The sequence below is a fragment of the Falco biarmicus genome, chromosome 1 (genome assembly GCF_023638135.1).
Source record: "Falco biarmicus isolate bFalBia1 chromosome 1, bFalBia1.pri, whole genome shotgun sequence".
NCBI classification, from domain to species: domain Eukaryota; kingdom Metazoa; phylum Chordata; class Aves; order Falconiformes; family Falconidae; genus Falco; species Falco biarmicus.
In genome coordinates, this window is record NC_079288.1 from 79,657,544 (window position 1) to 79,681,102 (window position 23,559).

The 23,559-nt window shown below is 40.0% G+C and overlaps 2 protein-coding genes across 7 annotated transcripts in view; one reads left to right on the forward strand and one right to left on the reverse strand.

Annotated features, from left to right (window-relative positions):
- The window catches only part of CFAP99 (cilia and flagella associated protein 99), a 63,676-nt gene extending 49,209 nt beyond the window's left edge, over positions 1-14,467 (reverse strand). For 2 of the 3 annotated variants that reach the window (XR_008819369.1, XR_008819372.1), the window contains exons 1-2: positions 14,174-14,466; positions 11,262-11,389 (exon numbers count right to left, since the gene is read on the reverse strand). Coding sequence is in view for 1 of the 3 variants with exons in the window: in XM_056324117.1 (XP_056180092.1) it covers positions 11,262-11,381 (120 nt within the window). In the remaining 2 variants the exon portion in view is untranslated. Of the gene's footprint in view, positions 1-11,261; positions 11,390-14,173 lie in introns of all 3 variants that reach the window. The other variant, XM_056324117.1, reaches the window with a different exon arrangement.
- A 387-nt stretch (positions 14,468-14,854) lies between these two features.
- Positions 14,855-23,559, forward strand: part of ZFYVE28 (zinc finger FYVE-type containing 28) — a 165,865-nt gene continuing 157,160 nt past the window's right edge. For 2 of the 4 annotated variants that reach the window (XM_056351085.1, XM_056351104.1), the window contains exon 1: positions 14,855-15,193. In XM_056351085.1, coding sequence (XP_056207060.1) covers positions 15,155-15,193 — 39 coding nt within the window. In that variant the 5' untranslated portion in view covers positions 14,855-15,154. The remainder of the gene's footprint in view (positions 15,194-23,559) is intronic. The other 2 variants (XM_056351075.1, XM_056351095.1) reach the window with 1 other exon arrangement.

Below are 23,559 nucleotides of genomic sequence, written 5' to 3' on the forward strand. Positions count from 1 at the left end.
AGAGAACAGAAAAAGGAGGGTCAGATGCTCACTGCACACCAGTTGGATCTTACCTTATAATCTCTTTAAAAAGTCTTAATGCTCCTGAACTTTACAGAGTTTCAGTCATAATAAATAACCTGCAGAATATCTGTTACTGCATGAGATAAACTACTAGTATAAACCACTTACAAACTTTGCAATAAAACCTGAGGCCCAGAACAGTTTGTTATTAAAGGAATTGAAAAAGGACAGACACACTATGACAAAATGACAAACAATGCTTCTTTAACTTAAGGAGGTTAGCCAAGAAGCTAAGTGCATCTTCTGAAAACATGTAGTCCACATTTAATATATGATCTTTCCCACAGCTCTGAGATGTGGAAACAACTGAGCTGCAATAATACATCAGATGAGAGGTTCACCTTGCCTAGTAGGCTATCTGCTAGCATATTGATTGCTTTATTTCCCTAATGTGATTAATTTCTAGTTTAAAGGTATGATTATAGGCTGCTGGATGGAACTATGTGAGTTTTCTGATGTATGACACTATATAGGACTTTGAGACTGAGCAAATACAAGGCAAAAGTTTATAATTACAGTTCTAATTTTCAAATGTAAAAAATTATGCAGAATCACTCCATGTGTAGTTTCTCACATTGCCAGTCAGAGCAAGAATAACTCTCCTCACGACTCCTGCTCAAAAGCCAGGTTTTGTTCCTTCCAGTTTGTGCATCACCACTAGAAAAAAATAGTGCCTCCATATAATTGTCTCCATATTAATATATATTTATATATGCGTATAGACATACACATCTATGCAGGCAAAATTACACCTGCATAATTTCTTTACTGCCATTGGGATTACACTAATACATCTGACTACCTCTCTAGCAGAACTATAATAGACAATATTAGTAATGATACACATAGAGAATCAAAATCAAGCTCAGTTTGTGCGTTTTAGGTCCTTAAGGCTAATAATAGTTAAAGTCATAGAAAAGCTTTATTTCTATAACTGAAGTCATCAGGTATGACTCTGAATATATTCTGTGATGCAATATGTTGGATAAAAAGAAATAGAGTGCAACCAAACTATCATTACATGGAGACATGGAAGCTTCACAGTTTGCTGGGCAGCACCAGAGACTGAGTGCAAATAAGGAGCATATCACCTACATTCTTAATCAAAGCTCTAGAGAAAGAAGAACCAACAGGTTGTGGTTGAGAAGACAGAAAGATAAAGGGGAATGCATTTGGGAAAATGGAGTCAACTAGAGAGAGGTGGCAAAGAAGCAGCACAGAGAAAGGAGTGAAAAAGGAAGGTAGTGGAAAACAGGAGGTACAGAAGGGCTTAAATGGAGGATGGACACAAATGGAAGGGCAAAGGGAAGAGACCATACATCTGAAAATATGCAAAAAAACTAATTTGATGGGAAGCATGGACTCCATCTTGCTAAGCACTGAGGATTCTTGTGAGGTACACAGTGCATTCCAAATATACCTTTTCTGGGTGAAGATTCATGGAGATTCTTTCACAAAACTGACAAAGAAAATCCAGAAATCTAACTCCACACTAAATGCTCAAACATATATACCTTATTTGGTATGAGTTACCTGAGAATTTGCCACAAAAGGCAAATGCAAATCTAAATATCTGAATGGCAAAGTGAGAGAGGATGACATAGTTCCGGTAAAAGTAGGACTGTGGCATTTTGAATCTAAAACACATGGTCCCCTTGAACAAATGCTGCTCTGTCAACGAACAGATCAATCTGCAGACAACAGTAGCCCTGGTAATAAACAGAAAGTCCATAGTAAAACTGGACAAGCCCATTGGAGGCAAGCCCATTGCTAACAAGCCCTGCAAAAACTCTCACGACTATCTGCATTAGAAAGCTAGAATTTAAATTGTTTCCAAGATCTTTATTTGATTGGAATTTTTGCATTCACCTTCTGGGTACTTTGATACATCATACATGTATAAAGTACTATAACAAAGCAGTGCTTTTCTAATGTACTTTGGAGAGATGACCAAAAGTAGACAAACAGGTAATAACTAGATGACACCAGTTTCCAAATCATATCTCCTATACAGTAAAGACTACAGCATTACAATTCAATTGCATATTTACATTTGCTCTGCTTTTACTGTTCCGTTAACAAGTTAACAAGTTAACAAGTCAGTCACAAGTTAGTTGTTAGGACAACACAGAAATAAGTGCTTACTCTCGCTTACTCCCTGAGCAAGACAGTACATAACTACTGCATGGCCTCGAGCTAAGCAACAAGGTGACAGGAGGTGCAGCCTGGGGACAAACTGTGCCCCAGAACATCAGTACTGATTGGTAATTCTGTGGAGCACAAGCCAAAATGTCTTCTCATGAAATATTACCAATTAAATCTGCTTTCATCTACAAACAGTACTGTGTTCCATTTCTACACACACAAATTGAGAATAGTTAAGCAGCCTGCAGCTATGTCATCTAAGGAAGTGATCTCACCATAATAAACTAAACAAGACTGGGCAGGATGAGTACTTGGATAAGAAATCTCAAAGGTGAGCCAGTTGTTGGTTAAGCCCTCCTGATAATCTAGTGAATCAAAAAACAAGCCAATGCTTTAAAACAGTTAGGATACTCTGTATAGAAAGTGCACTGTGTCCTCAACAAATTCCATCAAGGATATTTACAGTTTATCATTATATCTGAAATCATAATTGCTTTGGGAAAGAAATACGTTGGGTAGGTGTAATTTTTAGCACTAATTCCTAAGTGCATTCTTTCTGTGTGGCTTTATGTGGCATTTTATGTCAGTGGGATGTATTTCAAAAGTGGATCAAATGATTCTGAAAAGTACAATATGATGACAGACTATACATTTATAACACCTTTTGAACAAGATTCTCAAAACACTGTGCTAACATTAATTGAATTTAATGAGATTCCTTTTGGCTAACATTATTTTGTAAATGCAGGAACTGTGATATGGAGAAGATAAGAGATTTGCCCCAGGTGACACAGCAAGTCATTGGTAGCAACAAGAATTAATAAACACTAATTTGTGAGCCTTTGTTCTCAGAGCATCTTCTTACCTTTTCAAGTATAATTTACCTCGTGTATTTCTCTGAAACAACCACCAGTTTGCTATGTTTGCAAGTGTGTTGCATGGGTCCTTCAGGATGAGGAAAGCCAGATACAGTTACAGATGAAAGTAACTCATGCAGCTATCATCTTCTGTTCCACCAATTATTCAAATTTACCAGAAGACAAAATAGATCTCGATCAATATGCCTATTCTATGCTCAGGAAACAACCTCTCTATTTCTAATGTTACAGCTTATTATTTAGTTTTTTGTTGTGTAAAGCCTAATAAGTTTACAGTAGATGAATACTGGAGGGTCCTATATTTTTAATGTTTGGAAGCCTATATATTACTGTGTTGACCAATAGCTGCACTGGATGTAAGTAAAATACAGTTATATGTGTTCAAAATGTCATTCTCATACAAACATCTCAAAGTGTTCTCTCTATGGAATTAATTTCAGCTTTTTCTGATTCCCAAGTATGTATAGTAAAAGATTGATCCTGTCTGAAATTATCCTGAATGATCCTGTGAAAAAATGCGACTCCTGTCAGAATATGTGCTGACTGGCATTACCTCCCCTTTTTGAGAAATCCCTAATGCCCCTAGTCTGCTTCCATGGACATATTTTCCTTGCTTCCTGACACTTAGCTGTAGGTGGGAACCAGTCAAGTTTCTTCAAGGAGAGGAGAAACTGTGTAAGAAAGCTTAAGCATAGGACTTCGTACACAAACAACTTTCAACATGTGTTAGTTTGAGAAATATCATGAATTAAATAGAGAAGTATCTGCAAAAAGCAAGCTTTGCCACGGTGGGTCTATGGTAATAAGGATAGTTAAAATGGCCCCTGTTTAAGGGCTAGAGAGGTCAGAAAAAGGATGGTAAGAAGAGAAAGAAAAGCTTTTCTTTCTAGAGAGAAGGAAGGAAAGGAACATCAGCCATGTCCTGTTTGAGACATCTCAGGATAAGGATTAAGTTGAAGGTGATACAGACATTTTAGAAAGAAGATAATATTTGATGAAAAGATAAAAAAGCTTTCACCTCCTGAAAGAACAGTGTAATAATATGTACTGAACTTTTCTACTGCTGGGCAGAATATGCATATTTTGCAGATGAAGTCTGATTAATTTATAGTGTTTCAGATATCAGTGCTAGTCCTCTCCAAGGGTCTAATCAAAATGCTGTGGAAATGAAAGAAAATATTCCTAGTGACTTTGAATCGGTCTCCAGAACTCAGTCCTCTTTTGCTCTGAAGTCAGCGAAAACGCTTCCAGCAATTTCAAGGGGGGAAAAAATTTTGGGATCTTAGGATATAAGTACAAAATCGTCCTGCTTCTACTAGTCACAGTCTATGTTGCAGTTACAAGGTAGTATTTTCATCTTCAAGTGATAATGCTGACCATCTTGAAGAGTTATCATTATTTTCCCTTGTACTTAATATTCAATCATATGAGCGGGACATTGCAGAAAAATCAGACTCCATCCTTTCCTTAGAAAGATCCTATGCTACATTGATGTCAGTAACTAATACAAAAATTAGACTTGTATAGTTTAGTAGGATTTTTTCCACCACTTGCATCAAAATAATCTTCCATTTCATTATTTTCATATTTAAAACCACATCTATGACTTTTGACATTTGGGGATTTTACTCACAGTTGAGTGGGCATGTGTGAGACACAGCTGAACCAACACAAATGAGAACTATGAAGAGTCATGCCAAATTACACCATGTTCTTGCAAAACGGAAAGCTCATAAACAGGTTCATCTTGCTATCAACATGAGAGGGATAAAGGAGTAAAACAGTGAATTTGGGGTGGCAGTTCTGATTTTGCAGAAATAAGGTTTTCAGTAGATGGGATGTATAAAGGTCAGTATGATGGTTCTGATCCTGAAACTCCAATTGAAATAAGTAATTCCACTGAAAGTAAGGTGAATTATTTGCATAGAGAAAGGCACAAACATTGCATGGTAACTTCTGTGTTAAAATCTGTCTCTTATTATCATAGCAAAAGCTTGATTCTAACAGTCACAAGGAAGAAAAGATGCCTGGGATGCTTCAATTAGATACAAAACTTAATCTTTTTTCAAAAATGAACAGCTGCAGTCCATTTCTGTAAATGGACTGATGAAATTATATCCTTATGTACAATGTACACTGCATCAAGGATCACTCTGGACATGGATCATTTTTGATAGATTTAATTGAAGAATACTTAATAAAAAGATGGGGGGGTTAGCACACAAGAATGAAGATATAACCTGGAGGGCAGCAGTCTGAGGAAAGGTCTATTAAACTGCATTTAGGAGAAGTAGTTTGGGCATTCAAATGAAGAACAGAAGTACAGATGTAAATTTGAATGTGAATACCAATACCTTAAAGAACTGAGATAGACATAAAGAATTATTTTAAGTTAATGTGCTATTCAGGATAATTCAAATTGAATTCTGTTGTAATAACAAGCTCACAACATTGAAGAAAAAGTATTTATTTGCACTTACTTGTTTTTAGGAGGTCTGAGGGACATAATATGATTCTTCATGATTGAAGGTGAAGGTTTGTTTATTGCAACTAGGAATAACCCATCATGTTAATAATAAAACTACATTCTTACTGAAAATATTTGCAGTGAAAAACAAGTCCAATATTATGTTATAAACATCATAACTTAAAATACAATAAACATGAAGACTGTAAATAACTGAATTACAACTCAAAGTGTAGTTTTCTTCCTGGAAGACAATCAAATCTGATTATTCACTGCATGCAACAAATAGAAATTCTTTTTATGATATAAAATTCACATGTTGCAGAAATAAAATGTATGGAGTTTAACAAAGAATCACCTCTATACTAATTTCGATCACATTCTAATTAGAGGAAACCATGTTATTTATCTCCCACTATTCAAGCATTAAAAATCCTTACCATATTTCATTTGTATTTCTCTAAAACCAGGATGGTAATAGCCAGTGAATTTTGCTAACTCCGCTTTTATACAGAAGCCTGAACTAGGAATTGGAAGATAGGAACTAAGACTGGAGCTTATCTTTCTCTCTTGCTTCCTGAGTGGCCTTGCACAGATTATGTTCTCTTTTGATGCCTTGGTTCTAAACACTATTAACTACCTGGCACTCCAGCAATTTAGTTATACATTTCCATCACACCAAAAGATGATTCTATCTTTATATATACAGTGGTTCAGACAGACCTGAACTGTCAAAGTAATGGTCTAATATCTGCTTTTTAAAATTCACTTTCTATTCCTTTAGAACTAATTTTCTGATTCCCTATTTGTATATTGAAATACTGAGTGGCTGCAAAGTGCAATAAGTGAAAAAGAAAAATGTATCCTAACAGTTATTGGATATGTTATCTGCTTGATCTGCCTCAATTACAAAAGTGCAGGGAAAGATGGGTACTTTTTCAAAGCAGTACACAGTGATTAGATGTGTGACCACTGTTACTGTAAAGGGACTGTGTAAAGCTAAATCTCACAAACAGCTAGAAAAACATAACTCTTGATAACAGTATCTAACGCCATCGTTTCTCTATAAATAAAGATGGCCAACTACTTATCTCATCTACACCAATATGTGTACAGAGTAATGCTTCTGACTTTGGGCAATGACTCTGGAATATACTTGGAAACAGACTGTACACCAAATGTTTTCCAAACAGATTTCTATCTCAAAGCTTGCAACAAGATTTCCTATAATGAGAGAACATGTTGAGATGGAAACATTGATATTTAAGTAAAATGATAAAGCTGCAATAAGAATTAAAAATAATAATAATCAAGAAGTTGCTTCTGCTTCTGTTAAGTTAATGGATACCCTCCCATACTAATCAAGAGGAACAAGATGAGAGTAGCTCACATGGTCTGATAAAATAAACTGATATTTAATAGAAAGTTGTCAAAACTTCCATTTTTTTAACTAGCTATTTGGAAATACTAAGCAGTTGCAAATCAAATTCAAGGAAACAGCTAGGGATGTATTTGCAAAGTGGCACACAGGGGCCATGCAGTGACTTACAAATTTGGCCTTTTGGTTTTCTTATGAAAATCCATGCACATTTTGCCAAGTGAAAAATATCCATTTGCATATGTTTTGTGTGAGTTTATACTGTAGCAGTAATCTTCCCTGAAGATTCTGTGTGCCTTTACCATGCCCAGCCCAGGGCAAGCAGATCTTTCACTACAATACAGGATGAGACTGGGACAAGCCACGCTGGGTGAGTCTGGGAGCTCAAACTGATAGAAAAGAATCTGTCTTACCTATCTTCTCTGTGACATGTGCCTCCTGTGGGCTTCAGCTTGAAGAGAGAGATTTCTGATTTGATTTAGGTACAGTAAAGACTGGAACTGAACGTGCAAGAACTTTGCAGTGAGCAGAACAAAACCAAGAGGCAAGCTGGACTTGCTGGACAGTGACAATAGTACTGGAATCAACTTGAAGAGATGGAGCTAGGCCAGGTTAAACCTGGGAAAGTAAGTTTGAGGGCAAGAGTAAGAGTATTCCAGAGCTCTACAGTACGGCCATTTCCCAACCACTGTGGACTGATAACATAAACACTTCTACACAGCCTTTATGAAAGAGCAAACTATACTATTATTATTTTGCACAATAACATATTCTGGGTTTTGTGTTAATTATTTTTCTAACCTTACATGTAAGTAAAATTAGAGCATCTAGAAACTAAGAAGAAAATCTGAAGAGTTAATACACAAATCTCTGGATTGTGTCACCTTTGCAGCAGCATAGTGAAACCAACAGAAATGTTGTGTTGGATTTTGAACAAAGCATTCAACAAAGACCAATTCTACACTTAGTAAAAGATCTAATATGGAAATCTACCAGTAACTTCTTGCTATCATTTGCAAAGCAAGTATATTTTCACACTATGGCTTTGACGCTTTGGATTTTATGCCTCTTTCTTTATATATTCATATTGTAAAGCCTTTAATTTTAACCTATTTGCTTGCCTGCTTTCACTTATTTTCCTGTGCCTCACTTCACCAGCAATTTTTACTGCTTTAATTTGCAAGGGTTCCCACAAGAATGGTCTTATGTCCCTGCTAGACAGCTGACAGGAATATTTGGATCAAGACAGAATGTGCCCTCCAGACTTACTCCCTTAGCACTAAATCCAACTTCCTCTCATAACATATTCACATTTATCATGTACGCAAATAAGAACCCTAAACTGCAGTCTAAAATGCTGGCCTCTCTCTGTGACATTTCCTTGCTGTTGTTGTCAGCCTAATTTCAGCGATGTTAAAACAAAACTTCCGCGCTCTCATGCTACTTCTTTCCTCAATTATTGGTACTATTGTCACCCTGCCTGTCAGTCAAGCCCATGACTTCAGAGGTCCTTTTTCATGTAGACTACTCTCCAACCAGTTTATGTGCACATCTTCACTCTTTTGTTAACAGTAGGTTTCAAGTAGTATTTTTCTATCACTTCATAGCTAAAAATCTAAGGTAGTGCCTGAAAATTCTCTATTTTATTGTAATAAGCATCTCTTTCCTGGGTTTAACTAATCCAGTCCTTCTCTAGCAAATCAACTCTCTGGAATGCTATTGTTAAGACTGTTCTGCTAGTCCATTGTTTTGACCAGTTTTGACTCCACCTAGCATCTCATGGTTGATTCTAGCACATAAAATGAAAGCTACCTGTCTTTGCTATCAAGACGCTTCACAACTTGGTTCCATTCTACCTATTATCTCTTATTCTTCACTGATGTCATCCCCCATTTCTGATCAGCCAAGGATGCCCCTCTCCTCATTTCATTTCTTAGATTTCCAAACAAGTCATTTTATTTACTTTTGTTCAGCTCCTACAAACATTTATATTGCTTTTGGAAACCTACTTCATTCTGACAGAAGTTTTGCTCTGTAAAATGTCTTTTGCTATCTGTTCCTTGCAGTTGAAGTGAGAATATGTGGCTGTCAGAAGTACTTATCTCCAGAATCTGGCACTTGACAATACTGGCATCCACAGGGGCTCCTGTAGCTCAGCAGAGACACTACTGGGGTGCTGAACAAACTTGAACATATTCTGGAATGACCTGTGTGTGCTGTCTTTTTATTTTGTGATAAATAATCTAGCTCAAAAATGTTTGTTTCACCAGGAACAATCACAAACAGCTGGACAATAGCCTAACAAGCATATTTTATGTAGGTCATCAACAAGTTATCAAAGAGTTAGACAACACACCTCAGATATCATATTAGAAGGACATAAGGACTGTAAAACATCCAAATACAATAAAGATATATAATATCAATGAAACGTACAGTGTTGATAATTAATGGAATCTGACTGTACTTTTAGGGGATGGAAAATTAATTAACCAATTAGAAAAGTCTAATAGAATAGGAGATAGTAACTTGTAGAAAAGTCAAGTCTGGTACACTGCATACTCAAGTAAGTAAATAAATACAAAGAGAGCTGTGTCCTGCAATTATTTAGATTTGTGCTCTTGGTATCTGACCCTCCTGATTTTTGTCTGGTCATTCGTACACAGCACAAGGTTTGCTATCTGTCATGCTGCTAGCACAAGACCTACAGGCTTAAATTTAGTCTGTGATTTAAAGTGATGGCATTAATCAGGATACAAACTGGAGGAAGTTTCTGCATGGGTCAGTTAATATTGTCTAACTGGTAAGTCGCCAAGCCTGGAAATGATGTGTAGAAAAATTCTGCAATGTTTTTACTATCATATACTATTATGAAACAAAAAGAAAGAAATGAAGTGTATTTTCCATGATGAATTATAATCACCCATTTGGTACTAAAACAAAGCTGAATTTTATATAAACATAGATCTTACATTTTACTTTCTTGGATAAATTCACAGTAAAAATATTATGTAGTAACTGAGCTGAAACTATCCCAGAGAAAGATTTCTGCCCTACCTTTGGCATCAGCTATCCCCCCAGCTCTTCCCCTTTTGAAAGGGTTTATTATGAAACTTAAGATTCATGTTTCTCTAATGGAGTTACTGCTACTTTTATCTTTGTATCACCTTCCCTGGGCTAGGAAGAACAATGATCTGAACATTAATTTTTACATGTATTTATTTTGGCAGCAGTGGTAGCTGAATTTACCTGCTCTCTGCCCAGTGAAAAATGATTATTTTGAAACTGGATCATTTCCCTGATGTAATTCAGCATATGAACACACAATGTTATGCCAGTACTACAAGGCAGATGGACAGTAGCAGAAATTAGGGGCCTGAGTGGAAACTGTTTAAGAAAGCAAGCACCCAAGAAATGTGTATGGATCCACTGACTCAGCCTCTGATTTTCATATCACACCTCCACAGTTTTATATTCTTGTAGTTATTTGTGTTTATGCAAAATCAATGTAAAGGACCATCTAACTGGAATAGCAGTGATTCGCACTTTATTGTCAGAAGTGGAAATGAGCACTGGAGCTTCATGTCAGTGTGGAATCAGGGCTCCAACAATGTAGTTTGATAATACATGGCATGCACAGACAATAGCAGTCTAAACAATATTACTGTCTTCCCTTAGTGATTTTCTAAAGCTGATTCAGTCGGGTGGCTGCATCAGCACAAGTCAGGGTGGCACCGAGGACAATGAGATAGGAAGAGGTAACAGACTATGATCAGGAAAGGACAGGAACTGCTTCAGCTGGTATAGCTGCATACTGAGAAATCTTGGTCTGGTTTCTTGGCAGTATTAGACTAAAATCAGGTAGTCAATTTACTGTCACTTGCTTCTATCCCACTGTTCTGATGGTCACTTACGTCCTCACGGCAAGAATACGTGATGCTGAGAGTCAGCATCTGAACTGCATTCATACATAGAAATGGGTGGTGCTACAGAAACTTCTATTTGGAAGGAGGAAAGGAGATAGGAAATTACAAAACAGCTTAGAAGAGGAAGAGAAGCTTGCCCTATCACTGTCAGATCCATTTTAGAAGGTTGTTGCTTTCCCATTTTTTGTTGCTATCCAGGTAGTTTTTCAGACACTCTGATCTTTACTTCCTTGTTTTGTGGTGATAACCATAAGAAATTTGGACTTTACTCACAAATGAAAAATGTCACTGTAAGAAAAATCTATGCAAGTTACAACAACATATTAGAAAACAGCTACCTTTATATTTAAAATAACAGTTTAAAATGAAGTAAACTATGTAAGGTAAACTGAAACTTAATATACCTGCAGCATCTTGGCTGATTCATTCAAGAAATCCTCCATGCTCTGATTTTCAGGGTTAAATTTGTTAAGCTGTTGGACTATTATTGCGATATGTTTTCCATGGCTGACCATCTTCACCATGGAGAATCCTATAAATATAGTAAATCATTAATTTTTCATGCCTCCTTCAGTTGTAGCATAATGTATGTTGATAGGCTCATAGAGAAGATATACTGCAGTAATGTAGAAGAGAACATCTAGGTCAAGCTTTCAAAATCACAGTTACTCAGAACAGCTAACAGGAGAAATGAAAATACAATAAAAACAACAATAAAATAGAAGACATAATTACATATTTCTTATTCTGGAAACGTCTCAAAAAATCCTTAGAATGATACCTAAAATGGTATGATGGTACTAGAGAAAAGCATGAATGTTTGCATGTATGCTGTACAGGTCCTATTTAATATATTGCTCTTCCCAGTGACATGCAACTGAAAGAAAAATTTTAGTCTTAAATCTTATCATATGTTGCTATTAACAGCCTATTTTTCCAAAACAACAAAAAAAATAGGAACACAGAGGAATTCTAAGGCAGCAATGAGACAGTGTTGGTCAGCAAGGTGGGCAACGCACCAGTAGTCTAGGTTTCTGAAGGCACAGCAGTTGGGTACTTCTTAGGTTTGATGCTTTTTTTGTGAAATGATTGGATTACATCTATCTCAAATGATGTCTTACTCGTATGTGTGAGAGTTTGTAGAACTGGCTGTGTTGATTTTAATGTTCACATGGCAAGAAATATAAAGCATTTGTTTATACACATGCACGTGTTGCTGTGTATGAAAGACAAATGATAGTAAAGATCAGGGCTGAAAGTCAGCAATATGTTTTAGCCAAGGGAAAAAATGTATACAGAAGTAATTTTCCATGGTGAAAATAAAAATACATTTTTGAAAATCGTTCTTGTATTTTATATATCATAATATTTTGATGTTAGAAAAGAATGCTTGATCAAGATGATTCATTCCCACTGTGGTAAAGATAATTCATTTCTTGTTTTAAAAGGATATCACAACATTTCCAGACATGGTGTTTTTGTACTCTGCCTGTCAGCACTACCATACACCATAATAACTGCTGAAACAACACTTCTAATTACTAATCTCAAACCACTGAAAAAAAAGTTTGTCTGTGATTATGGTCAATACAGGCATTTAGTTACCTGGTATAATCAAGACAAAATGTCCAATTAAAAAAAAAATCCAGTAAAACAGGGCTGGATCATGACAAGGAATGGCAAATAAAAAGAGGTGCTACTGTGTCTCTGTCACAGGGGGAATCACTGTTTCTCCACTCCTCTGAGAATCATGATCTGTTTCTCTGTACCTGTCAAGGTTCTTACACTCACAAGGGATTTTGGATAAGGGAGAAAGAAATACCTCCATATTCATTCAGGCTGAGTCATAATTCAGGGTCCAACAGCTCTACCAGTGACAAATATTTTTTCTTCTGGCACAGCAGAAATAAGTTTGAGCTCTCATGCTCCATACATGCTGATATTCACTCTTCCCCTCCACATAACCATTAAACCCAAAATCTGGAATATGAAGACTAAGACATATAGTAACACCTCGAGAACTCTGGACATACAGTGGTTCTTAATAGAAAGAACTTCACTTGTGATTGTATTTAAAGAAACCACTGTTATTATCATTGTTTTAAAACATACACATCAGAAATAAAATGCTTTGTGTTATGACAATCGCCCTTATTTCCACACAGCCATTTAGAATATTCTAATTGTTAGGTATACAAAGGATATAAATTTATACTATGTACAAAATGGTAGAAAATTTCTTCCATTATCAGATGCAGAATTTCAGTGAAAGGAGGTAAGAACCTGACTCTCATTTTACAATGGAGCCTGGAAATATTTTGAAAGCAGTTAGGAAGGATAAAGCTGTCCACAATTTTAGGGACTGGTTTCAATGGCCTGAAAGATTTCTTCAGGTTTTCCATCTGCTCCTGTGTTCCTAATCTAGAAAGACTGTGACTGCATTTTCTCCGACAAAAGCTGTCCTTAAAAAGAGGGCTGAACTAAGCCTCCCTGCAAAATTCATACAGATCAAGTAGTTACTACTCAAGATGGAATAGGTGTTTCTCTCGACTGTGTGCTAGAAAAAGAGCCACTGAATACATGGCACAATTGTCCCAGTGGTTACATCCTGCCATTTTCATTTACTCGGACTTCTCTGCATCGCTGACTGTCAGCTGAGTGTAGCAGAGAGCAGTTCGGGGCACAGGTCCTGTTTTCAGCAGATTCCTCCCTTAAGGCAGCAAAGTGTCAGATGGAAAAGATTCACCCTGAGCAGCTATGGCCTGGACCCGAAGTTTATTTCTAATTTGCATATATTTCAGTGTTTTGCATACCTACTACAAGTATTTTACTTGACACTCTTTCTTTACCTAGCATCTTGTGGGACTTTACAATTAAATATCCATTGTATGAAACCTTCTGGAAATAAGTTGTATTATATTCACGAGATAGCTAAGCCAAAGGAGACCAAGGCTGGCTACATGCCCAAAAGCACAAGAGTGAGTGACAGTGCTGGGAGCAAAGCCCAGCAATCCTGCCTACTGTGTAACACGGGCCCCGCTGATCTTTTGTATTTATAAACACGTCATAAACGAGTGAAGTAGTTGTAAGCCTGCCCGGGGGCCCTGGCACTTCACACATCAAGCATTTTACCCGTTTCTGTTGTCTCAGGTGCCACGTACGGCTACAGCTGCCCAGCAGACGCCCGCGAGGCCTATGGGGGCAACACCCCGGGCCCCTGGGCGGGCGCCGCCGCCGCCTGAGGTAAATGCGCGGGCGCGCAGCGGCCCCTGCCCCCACGGGCGACCCCTCAGCACGGCGCTGCCCGGTCCCGTACCTGGCTGGCCCCGCCAGTCCGGGCGGCCCTCTGCGTGCCCGCCGGAGCTTGGCGCTCCCCGATCAGCGTGGCGGGAGCGGCGGCGCGGACCCCCAGGCCGCAGAGACCCCGGCGCGGCCCCCGGCGGCTCGGCCCGACCCGGCCCGACGCCGTTGCCAAGGGGCGCACGGGCTGCCGGGAGCTGTAGTTCTCCTTCGCGCCCGCCTCCGCGCCGCGGAACGGCCCGACCCAGCAGCAAAGAACTACCCGGGCTGAAAAGAAGATGGCGGCGATTGTTTGGCGCCGTTGCCAAGCAATTCGTTCCGCCCTCCCCTCGCGACGTTTTGTGCTCACGGGCGGCGAGGAAACAATCAGCCGGCTGTCAGGCGACCGGGTAGGGCAGGCTGTCACGGGCAGGGGCTTGCCACGGGCAGGGGCTTGCGGTCCTGGGCCGGGCGCGCCCCGCGAAGCAGACTACAAGCCCCGGCACCCACCGGGCAGCGGCGCCTGGCCCCGCCCCTCCAGCTGCGAGGCGTGGCATGCCGGGGCACGTCGTCTCTCCGCCCCCTTCGCGTGTTACGCAAATGAGCAGCCGGGCGGGCGGGGCCAGCCTGCCGAGGGGCGGTCCTTGGCCGCCATCGGATTGGCTGCGGGCGCGGGAGCCAGCCGGGAGGGAGCGCGTGGGCCCGACCCCCGGCCCCTGCGCATGCGCCAGGGGCGCCGCTGCCGGCCGCGCAATGTTTTGGGGGCTGTCAGCCGGGCGCGCAGCCTGCGGTGCCGGCGGCTGGTCCCTGCGCTGAGGGGAGCGCGCGGCGCCCGCGCTCCGCGGCGGCCGGCGGCCTCTGCCCTGAGGGACAGGAGAAGGAGGCGGCGGGGGCGGCGATCCGGCGGAGCCTCCCGACGAGGGGCAGGGCTCGCCCCGGTCCCCGGAGCGGCGCGGGCGGGGAGCCGGCAGCCCCTGTGGCAGCGGCAGGCGGCGGCGGCGTGGCAGCGGCCGCGGTGATGATGAACAGGTTCAGAAAGTGGCTCTACAAACCCAAGGTAAGTTGTGAGGAGCCGCCGGCGGGGGTGGCCGCCGCTGCCCCGGCGGCGCCTCCGCTCGCCTCACGCCGGGGTCACCCTCACCCCGCGGCGGGGAAGTTGAGCCGCGGATCCCGGCGCGCAGCCGCGGCGCTGGCGGGCGCGGGGCCGTTTCGCGCCGGTGCCTCAGCCGGGAGCCGCCGCGGCGCTGGGTCCGTTTGCCTTCGGACGGGTCCCGCCGGACGCGGCGTGTGGCGGTTCCACGGGGGGTGGGGTGGGCGGGAGGGGCCGGGCCGTGCGGGGCGGCGGAGCGGGCCGGCACTCGCAGCCCCTGCGCGGAGCCGCTCGCCCGCTGCGGCGGGAGAGATGACAAAGCAGAGCGTGTGCCGTGGTGCTGCTTGGACCTGGCGAGAGCACGGCCCGAGGCGGGGGCAGGGGCGCTCCCCGGGCCCGTGGCGTTCCCGGGGGCCGCCGGCAGCGGGGGCCGCGGAGCTGCCCGTGTGCGCGGGGGCGGCCCCGCCGGAGCTCGGTGCGGGCAGCCTCCTTCGGCCAAACCCGGGAGGCTGCGGTCTGCGCGGCGCCCGGACCCGCGGAGAGCCGGATCAGTTGCGCGGGTTCTGCTATTAATGCTACCTGCCTGCACCTGAGAACTTTTTTTTAAGTTAAAAAAATTGTTGAGTGGTGCTGTGTAGGTGTGTTCATTTTCGGCCGTTTTCTTCTCGCTTTGGAATCGTTGGAAGGGATCCAAGGATCATAGCTTGCTTTGTAATGAAGTTATCATCTTCTGGCACGAGTTAAGTAACAACTGCCTGGAGAGCGATCTCGTCTCGCGTGTGATGTTCGGATCGTACAGGAAGGGCATTACTGGTTGTGAACACCTATAACAGTCTTTTTTTGTCCAGGCATTGCAGCAGTCAGTATAGTTGTTTGCTTTATGAAGAACTTCATTTGTATCCCTCTGTCACTACCACCACTGTTTTAATTTAACAGTGTTAAGCCTATGTTTTGTAAACCACCTTCTGCGCACAGTCCTTTTGCTTGAATTACAGCCAGTATACATGAGTACTTTAAAAAAAAAAAAAAAAAGCCGAGGTGATACTGCATAATATAAGTTCAGGTTGTGCTGGTTTTATGGATTTTCTGTGTAGTCATAACCCGAGTGAGTACTGTTGAAGAACACATACTTGTCTGCTATTGCTAATGGTAACTGAAAGGAAAATAATTTAGAGATTAAGTAACTGAAAACACGGTAACAGATTACAGTTAGTTTTCAATGAACTTTGTTAGTTGTTTATGGTTTCTATCAAGGAACGACTAAGAAACAGTTAAGAAAAAGAAATTCTGGTGATCTTAAATGCAGAAGAAACAATTGTAAATATAGTTTTTGTCACTTTTAAAATAAAAACTAATTAGACTTCACAAATTCTTTATTAGATAGAAAATTAATGTGAAATCTAATTAGTTTTTAATTTTTATTTTGTCTTTAGGATAAAAGTTGCAGCACACAACAAAAGAGCAGTATATTAATAAGTATGTTCAGCATCTAAGGTCTGTATTAAACAGTGTATGCTCATATTTCTGTGGGACTCTTCTGTGGCAAAGGAACTTTCCAAGCCTGTCGCATGACACTGGGCCTCATAAATCAGTAACATCTATTGCTGTTAGTTTAAAACCAACACCGTGCCCTTTTTTGTTGTATATCTAATACTTTCTTTGCAAATCGTTTTTGTTTCAGTAGCTTTCTACATAATTTTGTACTTGTATTCAGAGCAGGCTATTGACGAATTGTAATAGCATACATTCTTTCAGAAACAAGCGTTTTTCCTCATGGGCCTATTGAGTTGCTATGGATAATATAATTAAATAAGCAAGCGTTTGAATAGCTCTTTTTTGGTAGAAAATAAGTTGGAGGAGCTCACATTTAGAGACTGTACCTTTCCCGATTATACTACTTGCTTTCCTATTTTGTCAAGGAATCCTTAGGATTCCTTCCCATAAGGTTATTGGGTTCCACAGACTATTTTGAAATGCTTTTACATATAATTTATTTTGAAGATGACTTGTTTTGAATACTTATTCTAGTGGGGGCTATAACCACTAGTGACTTCTGTTGCTTAGTTATAATTCTCTGTTAGGTACCCGATTGCCAGGTAGATCTTATCAGTTAGGTTTTGCTACTAGCAATGATGGGGAATGCTTCTTCTGAAGTATTCCAGATCTTACTATCATATAATAGGACTTCTCATGGCAGCATATTTTGATGGTACTGGGCATTTGGCCTACAGCTTTTATTGCCGTTCAGACATACTCCTGAAGGCAGGGGAGATGACATCAGAGTGCAGCAAATTCACAGTACAGCCTGTTCAGAAACCTGAATGTATGGTTTAGCTTAATCCCAGGGTATCAATTTCATAATTCTCCCCCCCCCCAAAAAAAGAAAATAACAAACAAACAAAAAACCCACACAACACCAACCTCAAAATATGTGAATTCATTCAGCTAAATGGAATAGAATCAAATTGCATAACAAGATGGAATCACAAAGCTATCAGGATAATCATCAAGTCACACTAAGATGCAGGGACCTGCATCTAGGCAGGAATATTTACTTAGGAACTGCTGCATCTCTGAAAAAAAACAAGGATGGGAGAGAAAATGTGGGTGTAGGAAGTGGAAAGTCTTGACTAATATGAGCATGTCACGAGAACAGCATGACTTTCCTAGATCGTTGTGCAGTCAGTGCTCTTCCTGTCCAGCCTTACTCTTCAGATATGCTGATATACCAGATTTTAATGAAACAGATTGAATGCCGATGGTAAAGGTAACCAGACAATGAAATAAATAGCTGTGACGTGATCTGTGTAGCTGGTAGGAGGCAGACTCTTAAGTGATATGTTAGAGACAAGCAGAGATGAGATACTGTTTCCAGCCTCCTGTGCCACATCGATTGTTACTTAATTTTTTAAATGTTATCTGTAAGATGTGTTTTCCTTTGGGAGACTGCAGATTCAATGTGTTAAGTTTTTGGAGGGGGGTTGGTGATTGCTTTTGAACTGGGAGAAAATGCACAGGACTGATAAGAACAATAGTGTTCTTGAATTGCAGCACGCAGGTGGAATAATACTCTGTTTGACCTCCTCAGGACACTGCAGGTTTCCCAGACACTGCCACAGTTCTGAGAGAAAGGATGATCCCTTCTAAATCAAAATATTTGTCTGTATGCACAGATATAATAGAAATGTTTCTGTCACTTCCGGGAATTTCTTATCTCGTACCTTCTGCTGCTGGAGCATTCCACAGGTGTCAGGTCAGAACTTGCTCCCAGGCAGATCTGAGCATCCAGCAAAAATACAGAACTGGACTGGCTTTGTGGAGTTGTGAAATGTGTTTGATAACCAGAATAATTTTTATGAATGTAACTGCTTAAAATCTAGAGACCAGCTTGAAAAAGAGTGGGTAATGAATTTGTTGGAGTAGCTGTTAGAATTGAGCTCAAACTTAGTGGTATTCTGAAAGAACTGTTTAGTGTTTCACAGGGCAAAAAAAAGTCCGCCTCTAACCACAACATCAAGATGTTTTTAATCTGTTTAGTATAAGACAAACATCTGCAGTGTATGCTTATTTTTAATATTTTTATTTTGTCTTTATATCTATGAATCTGAATGCTTTTTTACCTGGGGAATAAAAGGCAAGGAATATGTTTTTTTCATGAGACCTACCTTTTGTCAATATTTGTTTCAGTTGTGCATTCCACTAACCTAATTTTTTGCTCCTAGTTTCTCTTACATAGTAAAAGAATGTGAACTTTTTGTAGTAAAAGTCAAAGAATTTCTTATGTTCTGATAATTTAGCCAAAATTCATAGTCATTGGTAGTAAAGATTTTGTGAATGCTTTGTCCCAGTTAAATGATGCTCACAGGGCTTGCATAAGCCCGGAGGTTTTGTATCTTTATTTTTTTTTAACACCTCTCTGCTAAGATTGACGAAGGTATGGCTGTACTGTTGGTGTCTTTTTTTAAATAAAAGGCTGTATAACTGCAATGGCGATTTGAGGACAGGTTTGCAGAAATGGACCCACTTGTAGCTGAGAGTGAAGACTTACTGACAAGTAGCTACTCAGCAGACCTCTTTCACATGCTGTAGAGGCTACACATATTCTTGCCCTGGAGTGCTTGGAGATGCTGAGAATTGTGGTTGCTATTTTCCTGGGTATTTGTTTTGTAATAGTTTACATTGATTTCTTTTTAAGATCTGATCGTGATTTTCTGCAGCTGGATTAGCAGATGCATCTTCAAGACAAGAGGTTCTTGCTGCCTGTTGCCATGTTTCTGCAGTGGTGCTCTCTGATCAGAAATAGCATCTAAGTGATAAGTGGAAGTGGAGGTACTTGGAGGAGGCTTGTTTCTGTGTTTGTGCATAGTGCCTTTCTCTAACATTTTTAAGGGTCATCTTACTAAGCTACATTTCATGAAAGTAAGCCATAGCTAGTAATTATTGTTGCTAATAATAGTTGTTAACAGGACTTTGAAGAAAAGTATGCTAATTTAAAAAAAGGCTTAAACCAGGAGGTAGTAAATGGTATCTTGGATGATTATCTCATGCAAGTAAGAGGAAGAGAAGAGCATTCCCAGGGGATCAAGAGCAAGCCCCTAAAGTAGCGATGTGAGTGCCAATGACAAAAAAAAAAATATCAAAAGACCTCTAGGAGCTTCTGCATTACTTAGCAGAAGAAGTGTTTACAAAAAAAAGAAAAAAAAAAAAAGGCCTAGGTAAGTGTTGAACATCAAAAGCTGCCCATAGGGTTATCTTTCTCAGCAGTGTTGTTAGGGTTGCTTAGCGGCAGAGCTGATTCAAAGAAGTAAAAGATGGGAAATACAATTTGAAATAGTCAAAACTTTATTTAATTTTTTTTAAGGAGAAGAAATGAGTTCATAGGAAAAAAGGAAGGGGGTCTTTAAAGATGAATGGAAATTTGAACTTTAGAAGAATGGAAGATTGTAAAAAAATTACACAGCTATGTGCTTAATGTAATGCAAAGAGCATTTTTAAAGTTGATCAGTAAAATGACTTACACGAAAAGGCAGAATTACTTTAAGCAGTGTTGGATGGATGGAAATGGAAAAGGGAGTAGCCAAGCAACTACTGAGACTAGTGTCAGGGAAGTGAATAAAAAAGGGAGGATGACTTTAAAAAAGTGAAAGGGACAAAGCAGTAAACATCTCCCCCCCCTGCTTTCCAAGTATTAAAAGTGAAGGGTTTGCTTTTCACAGAACTACAGTGAGTTCAGTCTGGGGAAAAATGTCTTAGAAGAAATTAAACTGAAGAGTCATAGAGGTAAATGCTATTTGCAGCATAAAGCTTTTTTTTTACTGGTGCCATACAGTGATCAAAGCTTTTGGGCATAGCAGTTTGTGAACAAAACTTATTTAATGTAGTATTTATATTAACGTCGAACGACTTCCAAAGACAGAATGAGGAGTTCCTATTATTGGGGGAAACACCAGTTACTGTGGTGGTGGTTTTTTTAAATCTTCACTGTTTTCCTCATCAGCTCTGTGAGATCTCAATTACTGCTTAATTATTCTTGTTGCTGCTGTCTGATCAGAGGCTGCAGCTACTGAACCACATTAATCAGTGTTACTGATAACAGTCCAGAGGAGGGCAACGTGTAAATCATCCTACATAACTCAGTTTTAGAGTTTTGCATATTGTATTGCTTCATTTTAGAAGCACCATCTAGTGGTTTGAACACAAGTGTGGAAACTGTAATTCTTTGCTGTTTTGTTCTAGCTCTGCGGCTGATGGAAGATATTTACCTGCACTTATATTGTTTTAGCCTTGATATTACCTGAATCTGAAAAAGGGAAGTAACTATTGCCATTGTCTATTAAGAAAATTGCTTGGCTGTTCTTAATTACTTTGATATAAGAGAAATACATACACCTTGCAGAATTATTTTTGATGTGGAATACTGTGAGCATAGCCATAGTATATCAGATCAAAGGTCCATCTAGACTGGTGTGATGTCTGGTGGTTATCTCTATCCCAGTTTCCTCTAACAGATACCTAGGGGACAAAAAGATGAGATGAATAGAAACTGATATTTACCCTGGGCTTTTTTTTTTTTTTAAACTTAGGATAGTCTGCAGCATAAGAGTTTGCTGAGCTGCAGATTGTACCCTTATAATTTGGTACCTCATGAACATTTTTCCTTAATGTATAATAATTTTTCAATTAATTTATACTTCTGGTCTCCATAATAACTATTGGCTTCCCAGTGCTTAAAGGTGAATTTCATTCTGGTGAGGTGAGCATTTTCTTTATAAACTTATTCAAGCAGTCATTGGTGTGACCTAATGTGTCTCTTAACCTGCAGACTTCTTTTCTGCTCTCTCTTGGAAACTTAATTTGGATGTTTAGATTCTTCTGTTCCTTTCCTCCCTCCACATGGTGGCACTTAACAGAATCTAGGAAACATTGCTTTTTAATGATCGCAGTGTATTCTTCCTAGGTTATTGTAGACAAATGACAAAATAAAAACAAACCTGCCAAAAATACCATTAGCATTGGACCAGAGAAGAATACTTTCATACCGAACTAACTGAAAAACAGTGCAGATACTTTTGACATGCTTTGTTTAACTGCTTTAATAGTTAGGATGATCTACTTTCCTGGTAGTTGTGTTAGCAAATTCATTTAGATTAATTCAGTAAAACTATTTTAAATAATGATGTTAAAAAAAAATTCATTGAAGGCTGAGTATGTTTGGTTCATGTTTGAAGACTGACCAACCTTTGCAGTGCATGTGAAAAAGCAAGTTTTTTCAGCCTGGTTGTTTTACTGGAGGATGCTGCTAAATTGGAGTCTGTCTTGCCTGTTCTCAGCTGAGTCTTTGTTTTCATCTTAAAAGTATGAAATATTCCAACTCTTCATCTAAAATTACATGCTGGGGATAGATGGTATAATGGCCATTTGATCCCTGCTTGCATTCAGGAGGCAAACTGCTGCGTTCCATGCTCGCTGAAGCTGTTGAATCCTGTAAACACAAGCTATCCCTAAGTCAGCTAAAGCAAAGCATTTAACCTATGCCTGGTGGAAAGCTCACTGTAATAGAATATGGTTTTTCCTTTGAGGCAGTGTCAGCTTCTGGCTGTTTGAAAACAGAGTGACAAAAGTTGTAATGCATTTTATAGAGGTCTAGATTTAGGGTATAGGAAGGAGTGAATTTTTTTGGGCAATAGAATGTTTGGACAACTTACTGAGACAGGAAGTCTGTATCTTCATACCTTGCTGCTATAACCAGGTAGTCTTGCTCTTGTTTATTTTGATGACGTGGGTCAGACTGATTACATCCTGTTTGTGTGTTTCTGTTCTACTCTGCGGAGTGTACAAATTTTCCTTCTTGTCTCCCCAGTAATCAGTGATGACTTTGCATTATTTTCTCGGGCCTGTAGCCTGGTGATTCTTCTTGATCTTTCTGATCACATTGATGGTGGCTCTTACTTAGGTTCCTCTGTATTTGCCACTCTCCTCCCAGTAGTATTATTGCTTTGGATCCTGTTTAGGAATAAGATGCCTAAAAAGCTGATCAACAGGAACTGAGTTATGAAAGGAAATGGGTTTCTGCAGTGAGGCTACGGAAGCGTATAACAATCTACAGCAAGGACAGTTGACCTCTGAGAGCTTCATGCAGGGGCAGCCTCTACTTTGCTCTGTCTTTGTGGGCCATAAGCTCATTTTTCTTTTCTCTTGCAGGGCCTTTATTCATACTTGATAGCTGTTCAAAATGAATAATGCAAGAGTGAGCATCATGTCAGTTCCACGTACACCATGCTGGGTGAATGAATGAAAGGAAAGCAAATGGGGTAAAGGACATTAAAGGGGACACAGGTGAAGAGGATAGGGTGGAAAAAAATGCTTGGCCTAAAAATCTAAGAAAAATAGTTTGAGGAAGGAAAAAGGGAGGATTACTCTCCTAGTATTTCAAAATGCCTGCTCTTTATTTTCATATGGGACACAAGTTAATTTAAATCAGGGTGATGTTTATGCTGGAATGTGTTAATTCCTGCCATTGACTGGCACTTTGATCTCTGAAAATTATAGGTGGTTGAAGCTAAACTAACTGGATGCTCAGGGTGTTCTGCATTTCAGCAATGCATTCTTCTAATTCTCACCTTCCTTTGTAAACCTTTTAATGTAGGAAACATCCTGACATTCTGAGGTTCATAAGATGTTCAAAAACCCAGTTTATTCAGGTTGTTCTTTACTGCCATGAAAGGAGCTGAGCATGAAAGGGGTCTTGCATGTTTGTCTGTAAGTGGCTTTTGGATGTTTGTCTGGGAGTCTTTATTAGGAATGGTATGGGGCTGTCTTAGTGCCTTTTTCTC